Genomic DNA, 20,644 nt, shown 5'->3' with positions numbered 1-20,644 from the left:
AATGAGGGGCACGTGGCCAAAAAGGCACAGCTCAACTGGGCTTGACATTTTCACAGAATATTTTCCACAGAACAAGATATTGTTCACAGAATAGGAGAGATAAAGTTGAAAATGTGGTCACTGAAGCTAGTCAGTAATAGCCACTAAGTTATGCTACACAGGCTTTCTGTTCTTTATAATGAAACCACTATTCCAATGGCTCTCAAACCTGAGTGGGCCTCAGAATCACCTGGGATGCTTGCTACAACATGGATCCCTAAGCCCCTTCTCCAGATTTTCTGATTCAGTAGTTCTGGAGGGAGCCTGAGAATCTGCATGCCTAACAAGTCCTCAGGTGGTGCTGCTCTCAGACTGCAGGTCTGAGACCACACTTTGAGAACCAGTGTTCTAACAAATTACTGTAGCCCGAAATGAAGCATTTAAAAATACTTTTAAATATTTTTAATTTTGTAAAAATATCTCTAACATTTCAAAATATAAAGTAATGATACTTCCTGCTTTCATATGCCTTTACAAGTAAACTACAACTAGATTGTGCAAATGTCTTCATAATAACTTACACCACCTAAATTGTCATTTACATTCAAAACTAACTACCCTAACCTTCACTGCCTCATGTAGCTGGAATTAGAAATCTGAGAAAATCCCTGTATATTTTTTGATTTGGTTTATAATAATTATACAGAATAGATAATATACGGAATGCAGATTAAATACAGATTAGCAGTACTAGCTTTTTTACCATTACCTGCTCCAGCCTTCCATATCATCAGCTTCAGTAATGTGTAGCTTTCATTCAGTCAGTCCACAAGTATTTACTGAGCATATATATATACTGCGCTCCAGGCACAGGAAATAACAATAGGCATTAAAAACACTATTTAGCACTCACTGTATGTTAGCATCTGTGCTCAGCTATTTCTCACACAAGGCTACACTGTAGGTGTTGTTTTTATTTTCATTTAACAAATGAGGAAATTGAGGCCCTGAAAGCAGGCCTTCACATCTAGGCCATGTGACTCCCAAACATCGGGTCTTAATGTCTACTTCTCTATGGTTCTTAAGGCTAATGGGGAAATTTAACATTGTGTGATTCAGTGGCATGCTAAGAGGAGCCCTGAACATGGATGTAAACTAAGTGGGGCTCCATAAACCAGACCTGGGCCTCAGGGAAGCTCTGTCCAAGGAAGTGACCTGTAGGGAGCTATCTTAAGGAGTTGTGAGGGAGGAGGGAAGAGAGGAGAGGGGAGGGGAGCAGTGACCAGGCAGAGGCAGACGCCAGGCTCATTGCAGATGTTTCCCAAGGAGAGGGTGTTAGTAATGCTTAAGAGGTGAAAAGAGTTTAGAATGGCTGGAAAGTTGGGGGGAGAAAAAACACTGAGGATCACTGGCCCATAGAACAATTTAGGATCCATGAAAGGAATAAAACTCTAGGATAAAAACAAACCAGCTTATCCTTTTGTTAATGATATCACAAGACATCCAAACACAAAACTTTGTAACTATTGATATTTCTCACTCCATTAATTTCATATCTATCAGTTGCCCAAACCAAGTTTTCTACCTCCATATCCCTCTTCATTCCCAAGAGGTGGGAAATGCTAACCAGTGCACTTACGATCTCTCATTCAGATGAGCAATTATGATGATAATAAAAAAAAATGTGTTGAATCCCATCCTCTATGCCCTATTATAAGCATTTTACATGCATCTCATTGAATCCTAACAACTCATCTCGTGGGCAGACATTAATCCCTGAGTTAGGGATGAGAAATGGAGCATCAGGGAGGTAACTTCATCAAAGCCATTCAGTCATTACGTGGCAGAATCAAGATTCAACCCAACTCTAACTGATTCAACATCCTAAGCTCCTTACCAATACCCTCTAGTGAATTATAATAAGCTTTTAGTAGATATTCCAACATTCTCTGCCCCTCCAAGTTTATTCTAAATAACACTACTTTTCATGTTAGTCCCTTGCTCAATAATCTGTCAAGCTAGGCTGTCTACTATTCTCCTTGATGTATTTTATACTTTCTAATCTCTGAGTGATTGAAGATGGTATTTCCTTCCCCCATTTAGATCTGCATTTTGAAATCCTATTCAATCAACAAGCCCCTTCTCAAATGCTGTTACGTTACGTTTTTGAAGGTTTTCTTGGTTACTAATATACTTTAAATCCCTATAACACTTTATTTGCATAATTAGATCTACTCATCACTCTTCTTTTTTTTATGGGCGTGAAGCTTTATAAAGATAGGAACATATCTTATTGATCTCTGGAATTTCATGGTGCAGAGCCTTGACTAAGATCCAGTACATACTGGATGAATAAAAATGCAGTAAGAAGAAAATGGAAATTATTGTAGAGAGAAGCTGAAAGAGAAACTGTATCTTACACCAAGGACTTCATCTTAAAGACACTGGAACTGTGTTACTGGGAAAATACATAAAATATAGCAGTGCATTTTGGTTTTTGCATGATTATTTAAATTCCAAAGCATAACTCTTGTACTTTGGTTTAGGCAGAAAAATCATTCTGAAATTATCTTTCAATTTCTGCTACTTACCGACAAATAACTGCTATAATATTCATTCTTCCTTAAGTATCTTGGTTAATTAAGCATGGAATCATTTGAATCAAATAGCCAAAGGGAATGAAATAATATATCAGTTAAATGAGGTTCATCTAAGATTTCAAACCAAAATTCTTCTATAATTTATGATGTTAAATAACCTGACATTTGGCGATGTGAATTTTTCACTTAATAATAAGATAAACCATGAAGGACTTGGAACCATATCTCATTTGGTAAAGTAGTCACAGGGACAGGTAAATATGGTAGTGTTGGAATACACTAAGCTCAGCAACTATTAAGGGAGTCTCCACACGTGTGTGCATCATTTTTTCTCAGCAAAAGCAATATTCCTAAGTGAAGGTCAAATCAGCATGACAAACATGGCTAACTTTTGGTTCTCAATCATGCCAGGCAGGAGAAACTTGCTTGCTTGAAATATAGTTAATCTCACTCGCAGAGGCCAGCATTTAATAGCAGGCAAACTTGGCAGGTAGAAATTATAAATACATTTGAAATTTTTCTCAGCTCGTTTTACCCACCAGGGGTTGCTGTGATTTTCAGGATAATTTAAAGATAAGGCAGCAGGTTAGAAAATGAAACGTTAAAGAAGTTAACAAAGAAACGGCAGAATATTCCTTTCTCCCCAATAAATGAAAGAAGATGCACACGCATGCACCGCACATACATGGCAAATAACAGTCTCTCTTTCTTCTGGCTCTTAAAGAAATGAAGGCATGAAATTAATAGAAAACCTTCAGTTTTTCAGGATCTTTCTTAAGTGGAATGATGGCTTTATAGGCCACTTTGCATAAGAAAAAAAGAACATCAGGTGTCAGGAACAGAAAAGAACTTGTAGGCCAAGTCTCTTAAAGAACAGACCAAACAAACCACTGATTAAGTAGCATAGTTTTCATTTCAAGTGCAGATGCAGACACAGCAGTTTCACCTTCCAATTCTACTACCAACACTAATCTCAAAAGTATCTTCTGCAAAAATGTTTCTATGTGAACACCTCTTTAATAAACTCTTACCCAGCCAGGGGTTGAAGACATCAAAGGCTCTTCCAGACTGGGATTCTGGCAAGATTACCTTTGAAGCACAGTTCTTTTGGTAAAGATACTAGAAACAGCTAAATAGCTGTGATGTTATTACATAAATTCCGCTCATTTGATTTTCAACCCAGCCTGCCACAGACAGGAAGAAGTTTGGCTCAATGTGCTGCTAAACTTGTAATGCTATCAGTTGCTCAGGAGGAAGGACAGGGACCAGCAAATACAAGAGTTCAGCACAGTTCTTCTAGGTGGCAGGTCAGGAGAAACCACCAGGAAATGGATGCTATGGCCTTTGGAACGGCAGAAGGTCACATCCTAGAGACGATCCTATATTGGGACTTCCTGTACAACTGCTGACCACATGCTCCCTTGGCTTGTAAGCGTTAAGACTTTACAAGAAGCTAATGATAACAAGGAAGTAAGGAAGATTTAGCTGTCAGAAAATAGGCAGTGCTGTGTAGTTAAGAAGGTAGAGAGCTCATGAAATAGCAGGGCTTAACAGAAGGGAGAGGACAGTTTCTCAGAACAGGAAAACAATAAACATAGTTTGTTTTCTTCAAAGGAGATAGAACAAGACAAAAGCAGGAAGTGCTGTCCTTCCTTCATCCTGCCAGATTTTCAATGGAAAGTCAAGTGTGTACATCAATCATGATAAGGGGGACGAGACCAAAGTGATACCAACTTCGATTTTTTGAAAGGAAAACACAAAGATGTATCACATAATACACTGTTCTTCATTGTGCTTTTGCAAATAGTGCAGCGCATGCCACACCATGTAGTAATTCCCACGGAAATAGCCCCATGCACGCCAAACATGACCTCGCTTTAAACTTCCTGTATCAGTCCTGCTCCTTAGCATGCTCAATCAAGGCAGGCATTTGGGCTATAAAAAGAATACTATTCCATATTTTTCCAAAGCAAAGATTCTGCGTCCACATGACTTAGGTGCTTATAAGCTCTAAAGACCCTTGCTTTGCTGTGGTTACAGAGAATATTCCACATGTTTGGATGGTGGACTGTCGACTGTTTTTGACAGTCTAGGTGTTTCCCAGAAAGTTTTAAAAGAGTGAATACTAACCACATGCCCTCCAAATTTTGTATAAAACTAAAAACAATGAAAACAAATAATTTATTTATACCATCACCCCATAGTTGCACAATTAATTCAATGTGCTCCCTGGTGGGCTCAGCCTATGATGTCATTTCTAGGACAGAAATTGAATTTCACCAAATTCCATTAAATGAGAGTGAAATAATATATATGGCTGCCTCACTTATGAATTTGGTTGTAAAAATTGTGTTTGTAATTCAGTACTTTGGATTCCAGAATATATTTTAAAATAATAAAAAAGAAAACAATCATTATTCAAAAACAGTAGTTTTAGGACACAATGGGTATCAGTAAAAAAAAAAAAAAAAAAAAAAAAAAAAAAAAAAAAAATAAAAAAAACAAAAACAGTAGTTAGTCCCAGGGAAGCCTGTATAAAATCCATTTAGCCCTTAATATATTTAAAGTACAGTATCATAACTATAGAAGTGGGGTAATGTGCTAGAAGAAATAATTATAGCTAATGTATATTGAGAACTTACAATTGGCTAGTAACTATGCTCAGAGCTTTGCATGTATTTTCTCTTTTAATCCTCATAGAATCCTTATGATACAGATGAGGAAACTGAGCCTTGGAGTGACTTTGCGACCTGCTCTAGACCACACAGCTAGTAAGTGGTGGACACAGAAGTTGAGTTCTGGGGGTTGAATTCCAGAGACAAGGTTAAGTGTTATTCCATTTGCTAACTTCCAGATGTAATTATCTTTGACGGGAAATGTATTCAGAGTTTTAAACTGGGATAAGACCAGCATCCCTTTTCCCCTTACCTAAGGGGAGGGGCAAAGCTTCTAGAAGGAAGGAATTAGCAATGGAGTAAGGAATTCCAGCAGACATATGGGAGAGGGGTATAAGGACTAGTAGATGGGAACTGGGGCTCATGAGGCTTTAAGTTCCCAGCTGGGGGCTCTGTCATTAGGTTCTTTCACATGCACAAGGGCTGGCTGAAATGTTTCTCTTTCTGTGCAGGGTTTTATTTCTTCCAGAATACACAGTCAAAACTTCTTTCTTGTTTGCTTATCCCTGAAATAAGCACATAGTCCCACTGAGGTTTTCTGAGAGTTTTATTTCTAGCAACCAAAGAACGGTGCAAGAAGTGAAAAGGCTTCTTGCTACACACAGGTGCTGCCGTTTTTTTTGTTTGTTTGTTTGTTTTTTATTTCTTTCACTTTGACCCTGTGGAGAAAGACCAAGGTCTTTAGATAAACAAAGGATTGAAAGAAAAACCCATCTGTGTCTTAGAGAAAAAAATCTAGACTCCACGTTTCTGCGGTGTTTCTCTTTAGGAAGTGTGAGGAGCTTCTGCAAGGAGATGAGACAGATGTTCAGATTCTGCGTTCCGGAATGCTTAGGTATGAAGGAGTCAGCATAGGAAAGGAGGTGGGAGCTATTATTTCTATGGCTTATGTTAATCCTTTTTCTTCCCTTCCCTATTTTTCTACAGATCTCCCCTATAACAGAGCTAGAGAAAAATGGACAAGATGTTGGGAAAGAGAAGGAAAGATAGAAAGGAAATTCTATACCAAAGAAATGTGAAGGAAAGGGAGTCTTCTAGAGAATTAATATATAAAAGAGGTGGTTCAGGAAGTTTGCACACTCACACATGAACTTAAACACAGGGAATAGAATAGTGGGGTCAGAATACAGAGAGACAACTGAGAGGTTGTCTGGTCTTATCTAACCTCAGTGGGAGAACTGTTTTCTGGAGCGATTTTGACAGGTGTGAGGCAGCTCTGTTTGAATATTCTACATAACCAATGTCCTTCTTGGACAGGTCCAATGGTTAGAATGTTCTTACAACATTGCCCTCTTCTAATCATTTGTTTTAGTATAAGCTCAATGAGGGCATGAAATGAGTCTTAATTATTTTTGCATCTTCACAACCTCCAACTTTGTACACAGAAGATACTCAGCAATTTATCAGCTGACTTAATGCATAACTAGATTAATGGATATAAACCGTCCAAAGAAACAGATTACGTCTACTTTCCAATCCTACAATAACTCTCTATATATTTGATAACAATTATGTCTCCTAAACTTTCTGTTCTTCAGGCTAAATATCCATAATCCTCTCAACTAACCCTCACTGTTCTGATGACCTAACTCTACAAAACTATTCCATCACGTGACCTTTATGTGACCTCTGCCACTTCTTAGACAAATCCAAAGAAAATAACAAGGGGTAATTCGAAGTTCTTATATTTGTTTCCCTTTGTTTTTAGCCATAAAAGCCTGTTTGAATTTTCCAGAACCTTCTTAAAAGCATAGTATCTCAATAAAGTAATATTTATTGTAAAAAAATGAAAAAATTAAGATCTCTTATAACCCCAACATTCCAGGTACATTTCCTTCCAGTTCTTTTTTAAGTTTTTAAATGTAATTTGATCATACTGCATATGTAATTTTATACTATACTTTTTAACTTAACATTAAATTATAAACATTTTCTCATGTTATTATCAATTATGTCACAGAGACCATTTAAGGTACCTATTATATTTCACTGCAGAGCTATCTAGTTATTTATTTAACAAATACCTTATAGTTGTATATTACCCAATATATCACAACAATAGGTAGGACCTTTGGGGAAAAAAGTCAACGGACATGAATTTTTTCCACCTCATTCACATCAATTTAGAACATATTACTGTTACTGGGTCAAAGGGTCTATGTTTCTAAGATGACTTTTGAAATTCTCTTCCTCAAGATGCCTATCCCAGCTCTTAAGAATAGGTTAAATTCCCTTGTTCTCTATTACTGTAGCACTCTGTGGTTTCCCATCATAATCTTCAGAACAATTTAGAATATTTAGTTATATTTTTATTTCCTTTTATACAGTAAACTCCATTAAAGTAGATCCATGAATTATTTTGCTGACTGATCTTTGCATAGGGCTTGGCACATAGCACATACTCAATATATATTTTATTGGATTAGCTGAATACTGTTCAACAATCATTTATTGTTAAACGGTGTTTGTGCCCCAGAAGCACTGTTTACATATACCCAACTCATTACATCAGCGCCTTAAAAGTATGATATCCCAAACAGGGTAAAATATTCCGAGTGTGCCTCAATTTTACAAACAAAGCCTGTGATTTAGAACTCATTTCTCAGCTATTATGAATTCACTGGGTGCTATACTCTGCATTGAAAATTCAGTGAGACTGAGAACTAAACATTACCAGCTCTCGGGGCAGAAAATTTCCCTCCTGGCGGGCGATGACCAGCGATGCCGTCTCTCCTTGCTTGGTGCTCCTGAGCATGGCCACGAGCTCTTCCTGCGTTCGCCCAGTGACGTCTCTTCCGTTTACCTAATGAATGAAATCACAGGAAGGGCAACAGTTACAACACTTGTTATCTTCCTCTACCCTGGATGGTTTTTGAAAGTAAGCAGCAAATGGCCTCCCATGATCAGTGAAGCTCTGAAAAGATGAAAACTAAACACACAGGTGAAAACCGACCGTGTTTCCAATAATATACAGACTATAATAGTTACAATGCTGAAAGTCAGAAAGTCAGTAATTAGTATCAGCAGCTTTTCCTAAGACATCACATTGTTATGAGGGGAAAATCAAACTGACCAATACCAGAAAATGATTCTTCAAATAGGTAGGAAAAAAATCTCAAATGCTTATACCTGCAACCATTTTTTGCCCAATACAACAAGCAGAAGTGAACCATTATCACATGGCAAATTCCTCCAGAAATATGAGTCTACTGACATAATGCTATGATTTTCTCTATGTTTAGAAAATTATAGGCACAAAATTATCACAGATCATTCAAAGTTCTAATTTGGAGCTTCATTAGTCATTTGCTACATCTTCTTTTATGATCTAGAACAACATAAAAAGCTACAGTGTTGCTTTCAACGAAGATTTCCTCAAAGGTAAATTAACAATATGTAACCATGAAGATGATGCTCTTAAACAAAAGTAAGTGGAAAAATAATAACTCCCTTGCCTTGGGTATCCCAAATATGTCTCTATGCAAAATTCCTTACAGGTGTTTCCATTGCTAGCCTAGCACAGATGCTGCTGCTCTGGACCAGGCATAGATCAACCTGCCACATACTGGCCCATCCTGGCAAAAGTTGAAGGGAACTGTTACAAAGGCTTGGGTGTGACTTTGGAATTCTTAGCCCTAACTGAATATATATGGAACTCCTAGATTCAATCCAAACTTGTCAGGAACCCTAAGAGGGAGAAATAAGAAAAAGACGGCAGGGAAAAGTTTTCATGATTATTTGGCCTCATATTACTGACCTGAGTGGAAACTTACAAAGTCAGCCTACTCATTAACTAGTTCTGTACTTAAAGTCCTTATCTTGTCTGTGAGTAACAATTTTCAATATATTATACTCAAAATATAAATGGTAAAATATGTCCACATATTTATTTAAATACCAAGAAATATTTTATTGACGACATTAATTCTGATTCTTACCTCCAAAATTCTGTCTCCTGATTGCAGGCGTCCATCTTTTATTGCTGCTCCTTTTGGTAAAATGTTTTTTACAAAAATGGGACCAGGACCATGTATGGAAGAATCTCTGGTAACCACAGTGAAACCCAGTCCTTCAGGGCCTAGCGTATAAAAACAAGAAAATGTATAGTCACCTTGAGCATGAGTAATATTATAGTCAATCTTATAGTAAACTCTATCTAATTTAGGCTAATATAAAATAAGCAAAACATTCACATTCCAGGAGATTTTAAATATGCTTCAGTTATTCCGGTTTCAAATATGGATTATAGTTTCTGACAGGTCACGATGGTTTCACAGTGTTTTTAGGGCCTATGCAGATATGTAACACTTTGGCTTATTTGGGTTCTAGGAGAAATGCACGTTGTCCATTAACCCAGGAGACTGATTTCTTATTAAACCATAACCTGACTTCCTACCTTCCTGAAAAGCAAGAGGCCACCTGACGTGAGTTTCGTTGGCCTCTCTGCCTCAGCCAACCGGCCTCACTGCTCCAGTGTGTCTTGATTCCTAGCCCTGCTGCCTCCCACTGTCCCATCGGCAGGAGTCGTGCTGTTCCTGCCCCGCTCTCTGGTATCTCCAATTTCTCCCTTCTGGTGTGTTTTTCACTGGGTCTGAAGATATATGCTCAGATTTCGCTACCCCAAAGGACCCTTACTTCAAGCTTACTGCTTCGTCATGCTTCTATCAGCGGTGACCTGTGCATGACCACGTTCTTGACACTTGACATTTTTTCCCCCTTGACGCTTCCCACAGGTCATTTTATTGAACTTCACTCCCTCCTTGCTTTTCCTGTCCTTATTTTCTGATTATTTCCCTACCTCTCAGATCACATCACATCCATCACTCTCTCTCTTACTGATTGTCCTCCCCTGTAATCACAGATGTTCCCCAAGGATCTATGCTGGGCCAATCGGTCCTCTAGACTCCCCACTGTGGCCAGCTCCTGGCTCAAACTACTCTCTCTCTCTATGGAAGAGACCTAAATCTCTTGCTTTGGTCTTAAGATCTCTATCTGATGTCAGCCTCCTAGATATTGCCACACATATTTCAAATATGACTTCATACCTCGCCCTTCTCTCATCCAGACCCTGACCTTTTCAAATCCTCATCTATTTAAGATTATAATTTCTAGCAGCAACATCTCCATTTTGCAAGTTGTTCTGGCTGAAAACCTCAGCAGTAACTGTAATTCTTCTCTTTCTTCCTCCCTACAACCAGTCCTCTATTAAGGCATACATATTATATTTCCACATCCAGACAGATGCCATGCACCCTTTACTGATCCTTTGTTGTGTGGTCTCTTCTTCAGTGTATCTTTTTGTTGTGAGATTAATCTTCCCAAAGTACAGCTGTGATGTCATAGTCTTCATTTTTGCATTCGAGGCTTTCTGATGGATTTTTAAGGTGATTCTGTATCTGAGTTATTTTCTATCCTGAAAGCATCCAAATCTGTGTCTTACACATAGATGGATAATTTGTATGAAAAACACAACTAATGCATTTAAATACAAAACCTAGTTGGTAAGCGCACTGGAATATTGTGCCTTCTAGTCAGTACATTTTCTTCCCAGGATAGAATTCTTACAGGTGAAAGAAATTTTGATCAGAGAATCTTTTCAGAATCATTTCCATATCCTAATTAAAGATATATATTGTTTTTGAAACATGTTGTATGTTCATAGGTATTCTAAACTACCTTGTGACCTTAAATTCTCCATTTATTCAGAAAAGAATCTATAGGACCTCAGTTTTTTTGAATTATCTTGAAAAATACAGAATTTAAGAAGGGTGCAATGGGGGAAGGGAATATCAGACAGAGGTTATAAAATGAACAAAAGCACAGAAGCACGTGAATGCTTATGTGTATGTACATAATGTTGCATAAATATGCATGTACACACATGGCCTATTCTCACTCATCTGTCCTTGAAATAGAAAAGTTAGAAAAGATGAAGAAAGGAAAGATTGTATATGCTTTTCAAATTAGGTATGTTTTGGAAAAATGTATGCAATGTTGAATCAGTGAAATTAATGATCATTATATATGTGCTTTCTGAGGATTAAAATTTTTGCTATTATAGCACTGTCTTAAACAGACAAATATGATTTTTAGACTCGGCCTAAGGGCTGGTTGCTTCAAAAATCACTAATTGTGACTCAAAACAGGAAAAACTGAATGTTAGTGCCTATTTAGTATTATGTTGTAACACAATATTGCTGTTACTATCAAGTTTGCAGTGATTTTTACCACTCCCCTTCATGTCTTTATTATTTTCTTGTTTCAAATAATCTATATTCTCCAGAAGAAAAAGAAGAAAGTACTACAATTTCAAGAAATTTAAGTTACCTAAGTATACACTTAAATCTATTCTTTGATACAATTAAATGAAGGGAGAATTAACTAAATTAGCCTTAATGCATTTCTCTTAACCAATTTTACATGATACAATAATAGAATGCTGTTAAGCATAATTTAATAATTACCTTTCTTTAGGTCAATCTTAATTTTCTTTGCATTTTTCTTGCTGCCAAATCCCATGAGAGGGGAGAGTGAGGGAGAGGATGGTTTTCTTCCAAGTCTTGGTACTCGGGGACTCTTGTTTTGTTGCAGAGAAGTTGATGCATCTGTTTCAGGACTATTTGTTCCTGGGAGATTAACTGTCTTTAGTCCAGATTTTATATGGACGGGAGGTGGCACCTTTGTTTTCAAAACGCCATCATTGCTACCAAAAACGTGAAGGGGTCCAATGACTGATTTTTCATACTGTTCACGGTTTTGAGGTGGAAGCACATGGAGGACCACACTTGGGGACTTCATCGCCTGACGGAAGACATCTTGAGCCCTTGAAAGAGAGTTAATAAATGTACAATGATACCATGTTGCAAAGCACCACCTTCTAAAGTACCAGGGCATGGTGGCAACCAGGAGTAGCACAGTAGCATAAGCATAGGAGACACTATTAATATTGCTGCCAACATGAGTACACACTAGTTACCACCTACTACCTGCCCACTAGGTGCCTCTGCACTGGGTTGCATTTATTACCATCCATGATTCTCATTTAATCTTAACAAGCATGTTAGGTTAAGTGCAATTAGCTCTCATTTTGCAAATGAGAAAGTTGAGGCTCAGAGAGACTAAATAACTTGTCCAATGACCCACAGCTTTTATGTGTTTCTAAATCTGAAAATCTAACCAGACTGATTACTGAAATAAATATTAATATAAAAAGCAACCTAATTATAGGTGGGAAAAATCATTTGATATTTTAGATCAGATTATCAGTTAAGTTCCTTTTAGGACTTCCTTCTAAAGTACGGATCTTCTCTAACATAGATTGTGTTATGGAAGCTCAATTTTGACACTAATGTGTCCTCATGGAAACATTTTGGTAGGTGCTTTGGCTGTGCCTAAATGTCCCAGTGGGTTGTCAATCCAACCTGCACTTTTCGTGTTACTCTGTCATAGAGTACTTGTATTTTCTACTTTTCTGTTTTCGTACTTTGTGTTCTTAGATTTCCTGCTGCTTTTTCTCACCTTTTTCCTTAGGCCTTTTATGTGCCCTGTGCCTAGGTAAAACAACTGCTGTTCCCAGTCTTTCTTGCCAGTGAATGTAAGTGGAAGAGTTAAAGGAAAAGCTCTTTAAAGGAGGCTGGCTCAGCTGGAAGGCAGAAACTTTTCTTGTCCTCCTATTTCTCGAAACTCGGAAGTCATGAAGGGAACTCAGCAACTATATTGTGACCACGATTCAACTTAAAGATAGTAGTCCCATGAAAGTGGCAAAGCAGAAAGACAAAGATGCTTGATTCGCTGATGAATGTGGAGCTGTCACACTGTGGACTGCCCACTCCCACGCTTATTTTTCTTTAGGAAAAAAATAATCTTGTTTAAGTTGAGCTACCTTTATTTCAGGTCTTTGTCACTAGCATCCACACCAAATAATAACTAATCATAATTCCAACTGCTCTCTGGGCCCCCAATCTCCTACCCCTAGCCTTACAGAGGACTTAATTCCTCTCATGGTTAGAGGAGAAGATTTCACATAGGCCATCCAACTCCTCTGGCCAGTTCCACTATGTTATTTTTGCTTGACTAGGAATCAGTTTCTATTCCATTCTGACTCCATACTCAATTTTTAAAAGCTTCAGTTTCCAGCTCTATAAAATATAAGTGATAATGTCTGCCTTGCATACATATTGAGTCTTTGTGAAAAGCACAATAGTATATGCAAATAATATCATCACTAATAATAATTATAATTTTGCCTATCATTATTTCAATAGATTCTTTTAAAGCTTCATTTCTTTCCACATTTAAGCAACCAATGCCTACTTGCCCTCTACCTACAACCACTCATTCCATCCTCCATTTACACCTGCAGTATTGACAACTAATGCCAAGAGAGAACATGTGTTAGTTCTTTTGGTGAGAAACAAGACAGGCTGGTGATGATCACTAAGGAGTATTAGTTCGTGTTCCCTTGTTCCATAATCCTGCTGCAATGCCAACACACCTTTTAAAGATATATATGAATCAGACTACTACATCCTCTAATTCTTCTGTACAGGAAGCTACTCCTGTAACATTTTTACATGCAGAGAGATGATTTCTTGAGGGAGAATTTTTTTCTATTTGTTTCTGTTAATTTTTTTTCTATTTGTTTCTATTACTCAGTGAGTCCTCACAGACATTGCTCACAGATTTTTCAGGTTAAGGAAGACTGCTGACATCAAGTAAGTTAATTAATAAGCTGAACTAACAGTCTGTGAAAAGAGCCATTAAATACCAGTCTAACTGACCCATAGCTCAAGAAAAACAAACCCATCCATCGGTGCCCCCAAAAGACAACCAGGCAAGAAGGCTTGCTGTATTCTGTGGTTTACTGTTCTCAGAGTTGTCAGAGATGTGTTTGGCCACCTTGGAGTATGCTAAAACATAAGATGCATTCGAAAATGGACGTCCTGGGGTCATTCAAAGGGAACTGACCAGAAATTATACCTACAATTTTGATCATAATGAGTTCAGCAATGATTATAACTATTCTTGGGATCAATAAAGTAAATAAAACAATGGAAAAATGCTTACTGAGCAAAGGTTTTGTCTACAAGATCCACATTGTTGATTTTTACGATACATTCATTTTCATGAAATAGTCCCTCCCGCTTGGACCTGCTGTTTTCTTCAATGCCTCGGATGAAGAGTCCTAGAATCCTAAATGCAAAATATAGGTTGAAATAAAATTACTGAATAATAATATGCTAATTATTTCTCCACTTGCAACTATATAGAAATAAGTATTGATTTCTATTTATGAAAGAAATCATCCTTTATATTCAGGCAACTCTTTGTTATTTAAATCCTTACTCCAAAAAAAAAAAAAAAGAGAGAGAGAGAGAGAGAGAAAAGAAAACAACTCATGGTAAGAGAAAAAGCCCTTAAAGACAAATATTCATAAATACCAACCCAGAAAACATTAATCTGTGACTCTATTTCTCTTGTTTGCAGTAAACTTAGAAAAGGCTAGTATAGCTTAGCAAAGTTGAAGACACCAAAGACTTGTGGTTTGGAGAAGGATATCACAGCTGACCACAAGCCTGAGTTAGTGCCAAGGTGGTGACCTGATGTTTACTAGCGAGAGAGGATTACATATTCACAGGATTTTTTGCAGTCTTAATATCTCTTCAAATAATTTGCATTTTACGAAGTGAATGAACAGTTAAGCTCAGATCATATTACTTAGAAGGAAGTTCAGTCCCATTAGTGAGTGCCACCGGATCAAGTACGTGTTGGGTGTTTTCTGTGTGCTCAGGATGAAGGAGCATAAGACAAAGTCATAGGACCAGGACCAGGTAAAGTGGTTAGTACAGGTTGAGGGTACAGTTGAAATTCAAAAACTAGAGACATCAATAAGCCTGGAGCTATCACAGGATTTGAGAGCCAATATGGGATAGGAGACCAGTGCCACAGAAAGGGGCTTTACACACCATCCAATGACCTTAATCTTATGGAGCTGCCACCTACTGCTGAGCAAGGCAGCGACATGATCAAGGCAGGGATTTGGGAAATATCTGAAATTTCAACCAAGAGGCTGGATTTAGAGAGGATAAGAAGGGGCTCCTGGATTTTTGTGGCTGTGGCTTGGAGTTAGGAGGGTTCGAAAAGAAGGAAAGGAGAAAGGGAACTACAGTTCTAAGAATTAAAATACAGATATGTTATATATGTGTGTGTTTGCATACTGTGTGTGTTCACACATTGTGAACTGTTTAGGACCTTTATGTATTTATTTGTACTTAAAGTAGCCCAGAATAGACCATCTTTCCTGCCTAAAGGACCTCCCCTTTTCCCAACCAAAGCCCCAAAGCTTCTGAGAAGAACAAAAACGATCCCAGGAGACCACAGCAGGATATATATACACACACACCAAAAATAAAAGAAATGGAACATGTGTATTTTAGTTATTTCTCATTTGAGGAATTTCCATTCTTGTGACATGACAAAGTCCTAGCCATGTCTCAGAGTAAGAAAGATATATCCACCAAGAGGAGTCTGCTAGGTGTGGAGAAGCTGTGATCTGCCCCTTCCCAATCCCCTTGTTTTTCTACTTTGTCACTCTCTTGTATAGAATCCCTCTGTGCTATTACATAGTACTTCTGCATTGAATTTCAAATCTAAATAAAATATGAGCACATTTATATGTGAGTAATAGGGTCCGCCATGGAGAAAGGGCAGTCTACAATGAAAGCGTTGGAGAAGGCGGTCCTCTTCTTTGGAGTAGCCACAAAGTCACCGAGCTTCTACCTCCAGGGCGTCAGTTTATTTAATGAGCTCATGTCATTCTCAAGACATCAACGGGCAAGGCACATGCAGTGATATTTAGGTCTCTACTTCAAAAACATTAAATGAATACAGTGTACTACAGCAGGAGAGAACAGCAAATGGTCATGTTAACTCCTGCAAGGCAGCTCAAGTGTGTGGTGTGTGGTGAGGTCTCTTGCTTTATTTAGTAGTTCTAGTAGGTTAGCAAATTAATCAAACATATTCTGTGTTACCTTAATCTCATAATATTAAAAATAAAACTATTTGACATATAAAAATAGATCAAAATTATGTTTTATTTCCCTAAATTAAACAGCCTTCTAAGAGTTCGCATTTTGGATTTTTGTTATGGTGGATTCACAATAACATGATCCATTAGGAGGCTCACATGTGGTTATAAACTAGTTTATGTAAGTGATATTTTTTTAACAAGCATTCAAGTCTTCCTTTAATTTAATTCAGTACATCATCAGTCATGTAATGTTACTCCCTAGGATTTAATTTCACATTTTGGGAGATGAATTAATTCTTTCAGGCCACTGGGTTGCAATTTAGCTGGCATATTACAGCTGGAGTATGCTATGTGAACCTCACTGATCTAAATAACCTAACTTTGCATGAAAAATTTATTGACAGAATAAGCCCAACTGTAAAACCCATGTGTCAGAGGTAATTTTGGTAAAATATAAAACTGACTGATTATATTAGTTTGGTCCCTGGCAACGAACCTCTCCTGCCCTCTCTATTCCGTGGAAGGGATGGAGTCTCTCCAGTTTGATTTCATCCAGCCCGCCATGAGAAGGCTCAGAAAACAATATCTCATTATCCTCTTTGCCCCCAAACTGGCAGGCTGTGGTGGCTGTCTCATTTGAGACCAAGACTCACAGAATTTAAAGATTAATGCTGTTGAGGAGGTGTAGGCCAAGACTAACCAGCTAATTTGCATTAATTAGCAGTGTTAAAGGATGCTGAAATACACGGCTCTGCAGATTAAGATGGGCAACAATTCTTCTTGCTCTTCTATCATTTAGACACCTATACCTTCTTCACCCCTTCTCCTTGCCCCCTTTCCTATTCCTCCCACAGTATCACATAGTCCCAGCCACTCTGCCAGCGTAGTATTTCGGTCTCAATATCTCCTCTTCTCACATTCTACGTCAGTCTTCACTCATTCTTCTTCTTTCTGTCTCATGTTTAGCTGTCGTTACTATACAACTAAGGTATATCATGCTATCTTTACTAAAAAATAGTTAGATTTCATGTTTTTAATTCTAAAAAACACCCACAGATTTTAAAAAATGAACATTAAGTTGCTTTTTACTTACAAGAACTTAGTTTTCTGTATGCTTATTTTGGTTTGTTTTTCACTGGGAAAGCCAATGGCCCCCAATATAAGCTGCATTCAATTCAACACCCCTGTGCTATGGTATGTAATGAATTCATTGAGACTTTATCTAGTACAGCAGCCACTATATTTTACTCAGGATGTCCTAACTTAGATTAGGTTTCTTATTCAACAACAGGTGTGGCAGCATTTTTTTTTAAAAGAAAAAAATAAAAAATACTTTGGAGACAAAGCCAATTACAGTAATCTTAGTAAAGAATTAAATGTAAATTCTCCTTTAAAATAATGACACAAACCAATAAATGGAAGGAAATTAACAGCAAAGTATACCACAATGGCCTTAAGTAAGCCCCTGTGCTCACACAGTGAAACCGTATGGCAATATGAAGTCAGACATATGTCTGACATGCTCTATATGCAGTTGCATCTAGACACATGGGTTGAGTTAAGTGTGCTGTTTCAGCCTGTACTCATTACACTTCTTAACTTTTATTGGCTCATGTCTCCACTTCCATATTATTTTTAATGTTTTTTAATTAAATTTCTTTTCTACAATACTAATGGATACCAAAAAAGTAATATAGCTATTTCAGCAAGTTACTGAACAGTTGACCATGAACTTATAAAACTTCATTTTTAAATCAGGCTTTTTTGTTTTAGCCAAAATAATCATCACACTGATGATTTACACATTGATACATTTTGTGTTTTACAAGGATATTTCATATTTTTAATGTCATTTAATCCCCATAACCTTGATGTACAGTAGGTAGTCACAAGAGGCAAGTTTAGGGGACTTGCTCAAGGTTATAAAAAAGGAACACTGGGATTCAAATCCAATTGTTCTGAATCCAAATCCAATACTCCTTCTACTATTTTATAAGGCTTATGCTAGGGATCAGAACCAGCAAAGAGAAGTAAGGAAATCTATAAAGTCCAGCATATTTCTCTCATTTGAAGTGAGTTGCTTTTCCAAACTACTGAAAATGAAGTATGGTGACTGTCACATTGTATATTTCCTCATTTTTGGAAATTAGGAAGATCCTGTGTTCCATTCCAGCTTTGTTAAACTAAAGAGCCTGGTAATTTAACTGCTCTGGTATTTCACAAAGCTGTATCAGTATACTTCTGCCAAAAGCCATTAGAATTTCTCATGACAACTGAGTAAATATTCACCCTGTCTATCAAAAACAACCTCAGTTTGTCCTGTGCCATAACCCATAACATTTATAAACACACTTATTAACACATACAGGAAATTAGACAATAAGAGCCACTAGCTTTTCGGTTCATTTCTTTTTAGGGAACGTTCATTCCAACAGGAGCTTGGCATCAGATGTTATTTGCAAAAAGAAAAAAAAGGTGATGACTTTGCAATTACAGGTAGCAGATGGCTACCTGCTGAATATGATGCCAACCAAAATACCATGACTAAATCTGTTCTTCCTGCTATAGGGCAGACTAAACTGGATAAATACTCAGAACCAGTAAATTAATACTATATAACCTTTGGAAAAATTTTAGTTTTCAAAAGAGCAATGGAGTGAGGATAAGTCAAGAGATCTGGATTTTATGTGACCTTGGGAAAATCAACTGATTTCCCCGGTCTTTGATATCCTAAGCTAAAATAAACCATTCTGCCTTTTCAATAACGTATTTAAGAAAATAAATTTGGTAAATTAATTAAAATCATGTCATATGAATGAAAGACTGATTTCAAGTTTCTGACAACTCATCAATATCAATTTAGTGTTAAAGGTGATCATAATATTGAAAAGTGACCTAATATCTAAAACTAGTTTTGTAACATTGTTATAATTGTGCTAATATTAAACTGTGAGGCACATACTTGAATTTCCATCAAGGAAAAGTTTCATATTCAAAAAAGTTTCATATTCACTGAAATAGAATTGAATTTCAAGAAATGCTGACATAATCTAAATTGCCATTGACCAATATGGACTTAGAAATACAATGTCTTAAAAATTCTAAAAGGATGTGGTAAATTATTTTTAATTGACTAAATTTTATTTTAGTAAAAAATATATAGCAGGATGACGTTTTGCTTCTATCGCTAAAATCATCATATACAGCTTCCAATATAGCTACTTAAAATGTTAGAATATTTATTATTCTAAATTCTACATACCTGAGGAATATCAGGAAATATCAATCAATATACTTGTTGAAGTATATTCTGGAATATTAAAAAATTCAGTAGTGACATTTGTCTAACAGTATGTTAAAATCTTTGCCACAGATTCTGTTTACTATGTGTCACTGACAAGGATACTTTAAGAAAGTATTTTTTAATTAATTATAAATGGAGAAACTGTAATTGATTTTTTTCTTTTTCATTACATCTTAGAGTAAATGATTTTATTTTGTTTCTAACACATAAGTGGCCAACAAAAGTATATCTTGAGGTATCCAACTGAGTAATAGAATATACATATAATTCTCTTCTGAAAAATATTTGGGAAAAGGAGCTGGGTTTTCATTAACATGAGCTTCTGAAACAAGGAAAACATCTTACCTTCCACTCAGAGATGAAAAGAAGGGCACTACATGTATTCCCAACGGGCCTCCTTCCCCAGAAATCTCTACTGTTCTTGTCATATTACTGGGGCAGAAAAAAAATAAGAGCACAGATGAGTGTCTGCTAAAAACCAGATGAGGCACATTAAACACACATACACACACCTCTCAGGAATATCCACTAATGTAACTTCAACAGCAGAGATGAAGTCAAAGGAGCACATGATTTGCTGGTAGGTTCCCAAGAGCCAGGAAATAAAATGTTTGAAAGACTATCTGATTTCTTTTTACTCCTAGAAGAGGAACAAATGAAAATAACTACCTACAAAAATAACTTCCTACTTAACTTAATCTGCATAAATCAACATATTTTAAAAGTACACAAAAATAAAATTTTTCCCCATTGAGACACACTTGACAATTACTGTACAGATCACAAAAAACATGGAAGTAAGCAAATCTATGCTTAGGAATAAAGCAGGCTTTTTCTGGAACAGAAGAAAAATAAAACACTTATTAGAAAAAATGCAGAATTATATTTTATAATGGTTATGAAGTCACAGTTGGTATGGGCATGTTCAAACCAATATAAATCAAAACTTAAACTTGCTTTTCAATAAGGCATCAGTTGTGTTCAATGGAACAATTCTAAATTTTTACCTCCTGGGGTTTTTTTTAAAGGTAGAAAAAGAGGTTGCACAGCCTGAAAA

The 20,644-nt window shown here is 36.8% G+C and overlaps 1 protein-coding gene across 1 annotated transcript in view; it reads right to left on the bottom strand.

Annotated features, from left to right (window-relative positions):
- Positions 1-20,644, bottom strand: part of PARD3B (par-3 family cell polarity regulator beta) — a 970,516-nt gene that overhangs the window by 431,365 nt on the left and 518,507 nt on the right. The window contains exons 6-10 of the mRNA XM_076005852.1: positions 19,933-20,019; positions 14,321-14,446; positions 11,719-12,077; positions 9,193-9,332; positions 7,929-8,057 (exon numbers count right to left, since the gene is read on the bottom strand). Coding sequence (XP_075861967.1) covers positions 7,929-8,057; positions 9,193-9,332; positions 11,719-12,077; positions 14,321-14,446; positions 19,933-20,019 — 841 coding nt within the window. The remainder of the gene's footprint in view (positions 1-7,928; positions 8,058-9,192; positions 9,333-11,718; positions 12,078-14,320; positions 14,447-19,932; positions 20,020-20,644) is intronic.

This window comes from Microcebus murinus, chromosome 8 (assembly GCF_040939455.1).
Source record: "Microcebus murinus isolate Inina chromosome 8, M.murinus_Inina_mat1.0, whole genome shotgun sequence".
Lineage (NCBI taxonomy): Eukaryota > Metazoa > Chordata > Mammalia > Primates > Cheirogaleidae > Microcebus > Microcebus murinus.
This window is presented reverse-complemented; position numbering and strand designations above follow the sequence as displayed.